Here is a 9,404-nt window from a genome sequence, read left to right as displayed (position 1 = left end):
AAAAAAAAAAAAAAAAAAAGAACACATAAAGAATTCTTCCCAACTAAAGAACCCCATAGGAAAAAAAAATTTTTAAAGCCCCAAATGGCCACATACAAAAAACTATCTCTCACCACACCCTTACTAAGTAAAGAAATGCAAAATGAAACTCAGATGGCATGTCCTTTCACTTCATTTTGGTAAAAATTCACGTCAACAAAAAAAGCACTGGTAAGAGTAAAGAAAAAGTAGATCTACCAGGTGTCATTCCCTATAATCTACTAATTCCATTCCTAGGTAAATATCCCAGACAAAATATTGCACATGGACAAAAAAAGTGCTCAAATATTCACTTTAGCATGTATTGCAAATCAAGCCAGATACACCCTGATGAATGGATTAATTGTAGCAAATCTTCATGCTGGATAAATTCACAGCAATGAAATTAAATACCCTACAGTTATCTTTCATAACATAAACCACAAAACAAGGAAAAAATGTAGAAAAGGACAGGTGAAACTATATATAATAGTATCAACCATTTAAAAGTATAGAAACAAAACCATACAATAACATCCCAAGGATCAAAAATAATTCAATGGCAATTTGGGGGGGGGGGTCAATGAATTTTTTTTTTCTTGAACCAGGGATCAAACTCAAGTCCCTGCACTTGTGAGGAAGGCAGCAGAACCACTGAGGTAAATCTTCGGCCTGTCAATTTCTTAGTTAAAGAGTGATGTTTTTGTTTTTGTTGTTAATGACTCTCAGAAAATTCAAGGTACTCTATTGGTTTAGGTTTGTGGCACATAATTCTGAAGAGTCTGTTTCAAAGCACATCAGTTCTTGCTCTGGGTCTCCCTAAAGCACACCCACCCAAGTCTCTCCTTTAAGGACCTTAAAGCTTTTAATAAATCTCAAGAGTATATATAACCCTACCTCCTCCTCCAGAGATTTAGAAGAAGCAACAAAGCGTGTTCTCTCCCGTCTCATCTTGCCACCTCCACCACCTACTCCAGAAGACAAACCATTGGCTGCAGGAATACTGAAATGTGGGTATGAAAAGCCACTAGCAAATAAAAAGAAAACACAAATTGATATATTATTGTGGAAATTTGTTAATTACCTAAAAAGCAAAACTGACAAATGTTTTTGCATAGTTTCTACATTTTACTTCCATTTCCAAAAAGGTTTTCATAAATCAAAAATTGACTTTACAAATTAAATACAAAGAAATTTAGCTGTGTGTAAAATGACATTACCTTTCTTGTTCTCTATTTTGTCTGAGTGTAGTATTTTTTTCATATCCAGTCTAGAAGAAAAAAACAGTAATTTTTAATACCATCCTTCCTGGAATCAGACATTTGATGATTTTTTTTTTTTTTTTTAGTAACTAAATCCTGAAATTTCTACTTTAGGCCCTGACTTCTGAATGATAACCAAAAGTTAGAGTGTGATTATTTATACAAAATAATATCACTCATATAGGCCTGTAATCCCAGCACTCAGGCTGAGGCAGGAGTTCAAGGCAAGTCTGAACTACATAGCAAGACCCTGTCTCAAAACATAACAAAACAAAAAAAAAAACAAAAAAAAATAAAAACAAACATTCTAGACACAACAATGCAGGAAATGGGACCCCCCCCCAGCACAATTAGCAACATCTAAATAAAATCTGTAGATAAGTGCTGCACTAACATTAAATGTCTGGGTTTGCTCACTGTTAGGCAGTGTGTAAGGAGGATTCATTATGTGTAGGATACATAGAGAAAAAGATAAAGGGCTGAGGATACAGCTCACCATTCCATGGTTCAATCCCCAGAATGGGGGGCAGGAATCCAACACAAAAATTTAATGTGTGGAGACAAGCACATGACAAAACGCGAACAACTAGTGTGAATCTAAAGTAATAATGGGTAATTACTGTATTTCTTTAAAATGCTTTGTAAACTTAAAACATTTTAGTTAAATGACACAGAAAACAGACAAACCCATAATGTGGGACATTTTAAGACAATTGGCCTCTCTCCAAAAACTAATGTTCCTAGGCTGGACATGGTGGAACAAGCCAGTAATCCCAGCACTTGGGAGGCTGAGGCAGGAGGATTGTTACAAGTTAAAGGCCAGCCTGGGCTACACAGTTTAGTTCAGGGACAGCCTGAACTACAAAGGGAGAGACCCTGCCCCAAAAATCATGCCCCCCCACAAAACACTCAAAAACAATGTGCCCAGAAATTCTACTCCTAGCCATAAATCCAAAAGAAATGAAAAAGTATGTCTACAAGGGGAAAAAAACAAAAACAAGAACACCTATAGACAAATGTTCATAGCAACATTACTAGAGTATTCACTACAGCCAAAAAGTGAAAATAACCAAAGTATCTCTCGACTAACAGATAAACAAAATTTAACATATATCCCATATAATGAAATTCATGCTCAGCAAGTAGGCACAGGGGAGTGAAAACTGATATATGCTACAACATGGGTGAACTTGAAAATATTATGCTAATTAATTATTAAAGAGCAAGGGAATTTGGGGAAATGTGGGGCAGGGTGATTAAAATGTTCTAAACTTGTTGTGATAGCTGAATAACTATATAAATGTACAAAAACTACAGAACTATAAACTTGAGGTGAATTATATATTATATGAATTATCTCAAAAAACAGTGTAGCCAGGTTAAAGGTTCAAAGTATAAAAAGCTAAAAAAACCAAAAGAAACATGTAAACCTTACTTGGATCCCCAAAAAAGCAAATCAAAACAGCAGCTATAAAAAACATTTTAAATACAAATGAGAAGGAGAACAAGGCAGGGGGAAAGGGAAAGGAAGGAAGGGACAAGGAAAAAAAAATAGAAAAAAGTGGAAACAAAACTTTTATAAATGAAAGGATTGAAGGAAGGGGAAGAGAATAGCAAAAAAAAAAGAATGAAGCAAGAGGGCTGAGGATTTAGTTCAGTGGCACTGAACCTGCCTCTCAAGTACAAGGTTCTGAGTTCAATTTCCAGTACCAAAAAAAAAAGGCAAAATATATCATGTACAAGCATAAATTCCCTATGATGAATGTGATCATTATGTACCTCTAAAATGTACCAATAAAAGACATAAGGAAAAAAATAAAGAATCTACCATAACCTTAGAATTTCCTAAGTAATATTCCCTGGTAACTTTGATAATTTTTTTTTCTCCTGCTTTAATCCAGGTTAATTTTATTTCTTCTCTAAATCATGTTTTACCCTTTGCCCATTCTGTCTAGATGGTTTTATTTCTGACTGATTTATACTTTCTATAACATGAATATTTTATATACTATACTATTATCTTTGCCTGTATAAATGTTGCAGATAATTTAAAAAATTTTTAAGTTGACTAGGGGTTAAGTAATATGGTATTAAGGAATTAACATTCATTTCCACCATTGAGATTATACAGAAGAAAGCACTTAAATGCATAGCAAAGTACCTGGGGGGTGTGTCAAAAGTCATGATGTCCAAAATCTACTTTCAGGCAGTTCAACAACAATACAAACAAGACACAAAGATAAATCATGGCAAAATTAATCTAGACAATGAATACGTACTGTTCACTAGTAAACATTAATTTAGGATTTGTTCATGGTAAAAGCAGTTTTAGAGACATACTAATTGATAATCATAACAAATTATCAAGCGTCATGTTATTATATAATTGCCAGACTATGTTAGAGTAGTTGTACTTCACATTTATTATTTATCCTTACTCCCATCAATATTCAAAGACTGATGAAAATATACATACTCACATTGTCCTTTTTATCTACTCTCTGATTAGTCTTCCTTAATTCCCCAGATGGGGTCAGAGATGGCTTAAAATAAACAGTTCTATTTGTTGCTATAGAAATTGGCTTTGGGGTCATAAGTCTCTGAACAGGGGGATGCTGAGAGTCCACCTTATAAATAAACAGAAATTGAAGATAAACATTTTCATATATACAGCAATGGCTCATTTTCATGGAAAATATTTGACAATAGCTAATGTGATCTAGAGACCAAGAGTACTTCCTAGATATTCAGTAGATGCAAATAAATACAACTGGAGGGGCCAGGGATGTAGCTCAGCGACACAGCATTTGCCTGGCAAGCATGAGGTCTTAAGTTCAATCCCCGGTACTGAATGAACAAATGAATGAATGGAAAAACTAATAATCCTAGAACCAAAGATATATATTTATATTATATATTTATATTCATATATGTACATATATAAAGTTCTCAATCTTTAATAGACTAAATTTTATTCCAACTTAAATGACTTATCATGCATGTATATACATGTGCACACAGAAAACGGAACTAAGCAATATTTGAAACAGATCTAAGCTTTTACTGGAATTTTCAGTATATTTCTATATATATATTTTGTTGTTGTTCTTCCAGGGATTGAACTCAGGTTGTTGCGCTTGCAAGGCAGGTGGTGGAACCACTGAGCTAACTCCCCGGTGGTTTCTTTCTCTTTTTCTTTTTGTACCGGGGATTGAACTCAGGTCCTTGCCGCTTACAAGGCAGGGCCTGGAACCACTGAGCTAAATTCCCAGCCCTGCAGTATATTTCTAAAATTGGTTTTTCCTCACATTTTGCCCAAATTACTAATTTTCTTTACCTAGAATTAAGATATTTTTGGCATGACATAGAAACATTTTAATTAAAATATAGGCAGTAGTTCCACCCCTGTCTCACAAGCACATGCTTCCAAGTTCGATCCCTGGTACCAAAAAAAATAATAATAAAAATAAAAAAATAAAATATAGGCAAATCCTTTTAAGTTGTTTTTTATTGCTATTTAAAAAACAAGCAAAACCAAAAACATTATAATGTAAGTCTAATCCATAAAGACTCCTATTAAGACTCCTAGATTCTGAAACTAATTTTATTATCTAAGTACACAAGCATTTTGTTAGCAGTCCTTTGCCACAGTGAAGCAAAATTTTAAAATCTTGTTGTTGTAAGATCACTACAAACCCAAGACCTCCTATTCTGTACAGAGATTGTTATTCTATGAATAAAGTCCTTTCACTGAGCAGCAGCTGTGAACAGCACTGGTTTCCAGGACAAAACCTCTATAGAGTTCACAGCTCTCTCCCCTAAATCCTTTTCATAAACGTGACACTGCACTGGGAATTTAGCTCAGTGATTCCACTGCCTGCCTCACAAGCGTAAAGTCCTGAGTTCGATCCCCGGTACCAAAAAAAAAAAACATGACATTACAATTCAATGAAACAGTCTATATTCTGTAGACTGCTGACTTAATTGCGAAACACGAACTGCAATACTGTATTTTGGCTTTTCCTTTTCTGGAATACATTAATAAACTTATTTAAATATTCAGCCATTAATAATATTTTGTTACATTTTGAGACAGGTTCTCACAAAACTGGCCTCAAACTTGGGACTCTTTCTGCTGCAGCATCCCAACAAACTGGGACCACAGGTATGCACCACCACACCCAGCTCCCATAAAAGATTCTTACTGACACTAACTTATTATGGCACAAGGTTAAACTTTTACTTTAACAGTCTGATATAAATGGGGATCTGAGAAAAGTTAAGAGCTTAATCCTGTCACGGCTTTCCTAAAATATCTACTGCCCAATTACAAATTCCCAGGTAATTCTAAAAATTGGAAAGCAACACTCTTAAGAAAAAAATTCAATTTTGGCTTTCTTCTCTGCAAAAATTTCAGTAACAATAATTCAGATTTTAATTTTTCCCACAGTAACCTCCAAAGTCAACCTGAACCACATAAATGCACTAACAGAGTACCAAGACATCTACATTCTATATTTTATTAGCTCTAGTAACTTGGAATTATATTTTGGCTGGCTGATAAAATATGTACCTATTGAAATTCTATTACACGAAATAGATTTGATATGTCATCTAATGATAAATGTTTGCCAAGAAGACTAGGTTCAATGAAGGTTTCCAAACTTTGTTCACAAATATTTTATCAAAAAGTAAGAACCATGCCTGCATTACAAGCAAGCCCAAGGTCCTGAGTTCAATTTCTGATAAAGGGCAGTGGGAAGGAGAGTAGGGGGGAAAAAAAGATTAGGAGTAAAAAAGGGTAAGAGCAGCTATGACAACTGCCAAGAACCTGAGGACAGAAATGCCAAATCATCAAAAAATAATGAATGGGCAGCAGTCAGAGCATGCATGTCCAAGTAAAAACAAGCTTATTTTCACACATTCCCTAATGACTATGAACTAAACCCAATGTTTGTACTTACTAACTTTAAATACAACAAGATTGCCGATACATACTCTGAAACCTGACTTACCTTTTGTCTTTTGGCCCAAATATCTGTGGTGTCCATCCCACTCCTATCAAAAGGCTAAAAATAAAAAAATAGTATTAGCATAGATGGAAAACTGAAAAACATGACTCTTATCGTGTAACAGGCTTAAACATCAACTTACAGAATTCAGAGAAGAAACAACAGATGGAATTCTTTTCACATCCTGTTAAGTTAAAATAACAAAATTTATTTTTTGTGAAAAATAAAGATTTTCCACTGAATTCATATACTTCTACATGTAACTATGATTTTAAAAACTTACTGCCAAAGGGCTTGACATCTTCTCTAAAGACTGCAATATTCGCCTAGCTGTTGAACTGGTCACACCGTAAGACTGTGCATTAAGTTGCTTAGCTTTCATCTGTCTTCTGACTGGTGCCTGCAAGGAAAACTCTGAATGTAACTAAAGGCACATTATTTCATGCAATGAAATTATGTACAAAATAGAATGGATATCAAAAGTAAAATAAAGTAAGTATACTGACAGCAACTTAACTCTGGGAATTGTCATTAAAAGTTTAGGGTTTTTTCTTCCTAATTAAAAATACAATTCTCAAAGGGTGCAAGGTCTGAAACATGGCGGACAGCATGGACCAGCGACAAACCACCACCACTGTAGAGAAACCATGGATCTCATCAGACTCAGCCTGGATGATCTAATTTATGTGAAAATGAGGAATGACCAAGATCTTTGATGCAGATTATATGCTTATGATCAACATTTAAAAATGATGCTGGGAGATGTGGAGGAAACTGTGACTACTATAGAAACTGACTGGAGACATATGAAGAGATATACAAATCAACAAAAAGGCCTATCTCCTGATGCTCTTTGTCCAGGGAAGATGGTGTTGTGCTGGTTTCCCCTCCATTAAGAGTTGGCTGAAGTGAAGAATTTGTCCTAGGTGGAAACAGTTGCCTCTTTAACTGTATAAGACATTCAGAGGGCAGGGCTGCACACACAATGATACTGAGAAATAGCCAGGGGATTTGTTCACCCCCAGAAAGAGTTGCAAATACCTAACAATATTTCGAGTTAAGTAGCATTTTTGTTTTTCTTTTAGCCTTCCACTAAACTAAACATGTTCAGCCAGGTGCTAAACTCTTTTCCAGGAGTTGATTTGTTCCATCATTCTTGCAGACAAAATTCTGGTGTTTTTTTCTTTAATTAAATGCAATGTTTCCTTTTTAATTAAAAAAAAAAAAAAACAATTCTTTGCTGGAGAAACTACTTTTATAACCAGAAGTGATACAATGGCATATACCCCTATAAAGTAGGATCTCTTTGTGTTACATATTGGAAATGAGTCAACTGGTAAAAAGGCTTGGCAATACCTCAATCCACTCGCCCTTAAAATTTAAACCAAAGAAGACTAAAAAAAATTAAATTAATGAAAAATGAATGCAAGCATCTGTTATCCTGAAAATAATTTCATTAGCATAAAATCCAAGGTAGCTAAGAGTACAATATTCTCCAACAAATAAAATTTAACATTTTAATACTAAATGTCTTAGTTCTCAAATGTCAATATAACACCAAATGAGTACCCTCTTTATGTTTAAAATTCCAACAAAAACATTTCTTTTTCTCAAGAATGCATTATGTTCCAATAACCAAGCAGATACTACAAAACCAAGTAATATGACAATGAATGAGAAAAGATAGTATCACAAGCAAATTATAACCCAGTTTTTTATAAAAATTGAGTAATACTGTTTCTCAACTAGATATTAAAAATTCATTTTCAGAACAGCTGCAATATTCTATTTTTGTTTTACTAAAAACGTGATGTCCGTTAGGCATTGTTTTTGAGGCTAAAAACTTTGGCAAACATGAAAAACATTAAAAAATATCCACCAGGAAAATACAACAGCCTGTCCTTTCACTAAATTCCACTTGCTTCTTAGGGCCTCAGTTCATCTACCAATAAAAATGGAACAGGGGCCAGGAATTTTAGCTCAGTGGTTCCACCACCTGCCCTGCAAGCACAAGGTCCCTAGTTCAAAAAAGAAAAAAAGGAACTGAATTAAAAAGTCTTTAATACATACGCCTGCTAGCTCTAACTCTCCAAAATGGAACAGCAAATACTTTATCCCAAACTTGCCAAGTTCAGTACTAGGGCCACAGTTCAGTAAAAGCACGTGACTAGAAAACTCAAGGCCCTAGGCTTGATTTCTAGCACGACAAAAACAGAACAATGTTATTTATAAACATTTGAAAGCCTCTGTTAAGAAAGATTCTAAAGAATAGGACTCACTCCCAGCAACAAAGGAAACGGTAGCAGGAACATATTAAAAAACTGTTGTACAAATCAGAGACTTGTAACATCTTAATAGTTCAGCATCTTAGAAGCGGACTAAAATCCACAATCCAGCTTCAGCTTTATAAAAAGCTCCCTGCGTAACACCAATATCCAGTTAACATTTTCTCTTATAAAAGAGTTGGCCCTCATAAATATACTCAGAAACAAGTCTCAAAATTGCTGTCTTTACATAAAGAAGAATCCTCTAAGCAGGAAACCAAGTGGCTACCTTAAAAACAAAACTAAATCTTCAAATATACTAATTTCAAATGTTTCCTATGCTAGCCATGGACTGCCATTTTAGTAAGATTTTCCTTTCTGAAATCCTATGTAAAGAATGATCTGCCACCTTTAAAAAGTCAATGGGGTTATAATCGCACACACTGTAAACCCAGTACTCTGAGAGGCTAAAAGAAGAGGATCACAGCCTATGAAACTCAGGAAGACCCTGTCTCAAAAAATTTTTAAAGCCTGGGGATTTAGGACAGTGCAAAGATCCTGGGCTCAATCCAGAGGACAACCACTACAAATTTTTTGAAAAGTCAAAATCTTTAAAGTAAAACAAAAGCACCAAAGCAAGCTATGAACAAAATAGAACTTCTACAATCTTCAAGAAAATGGCAGGACAAAGGAGAGAAAATGATACAATTTACCTTGAATTGATTGTTTCTTTCAAAGTTATTCAATTTCCAATTCTACAGAGCTGATACATATACATAAATACACGGACTTTGTTTATTGTCCTTATTAGCTCTGGTAGATTTTTTTTTTTTTTTTTTTTGTTGTTT

General features: G+C 34.5%; 1 protein-coding gene and 1 pseudogene across 3 annotated transcripts in view; one reads left to right on the top strand and one right to left on the bottom strand.

Moving 5' to 3' along the window:
* Nup153 (nucleoporin 153) overlaps positions 1-9,404 on the bottom strand; it is a 70,585-nt gene that overhangs the window by 37,689 nt on the left and 23,492 nt on the right. For all 3 annotated transcript variants that reach the window (XM_033761903.1, XM_010622910.3, XM_010622911.3), the window contains exons 6-11: positions 6,576-6,692; positions 6,435-6,476; positions 6,296-6,349; positions 3,761-3,907; positions 1,239-1,288; positions 916-1,045 (exon numbers count right to left, since the gene is read on the bottom strand). In XM_033761903.1, coding sequence (XP_033617794.1) covers positions 916-1,045; positions 1,239-1,288; positions 3,761-3,907; positions 6,296-6,349; positions 6,435-6,476; positions 6,576-6,692 — 540 coding nt within the window. The remainder of the gene's footprint in view (positions 1-915; positions 1,046-1,238; positions 1,289-3,760; positions 3,908-6,295; positions 6,350-6,434; positions 6,477-6,575; positions 6,693-9,404) is intronic.
* Positions 6,890-7,343, top strand: LOC104861460 (annotated as a pseudogene).

This window comes from Fukomys damarensis, unplaced genomic scaffold (assembly GCF_012274545.1).
Source record: "Fukomys damarensis isolate Sample0158 unplaced genomic scaffold, DMR_v1.0_HiC HiC_scaffold_10, whole genome shotgun sequence".
Lineage (NCBI taxonomy): Eukaryota > Metazoa > Chordata > Mammalia > Rodentia > Bathyergidae > Fukomys > Fukomys damarensis.
This window is presented reverse-complemented; position numbering and strand designations above follow the sequence as displayed.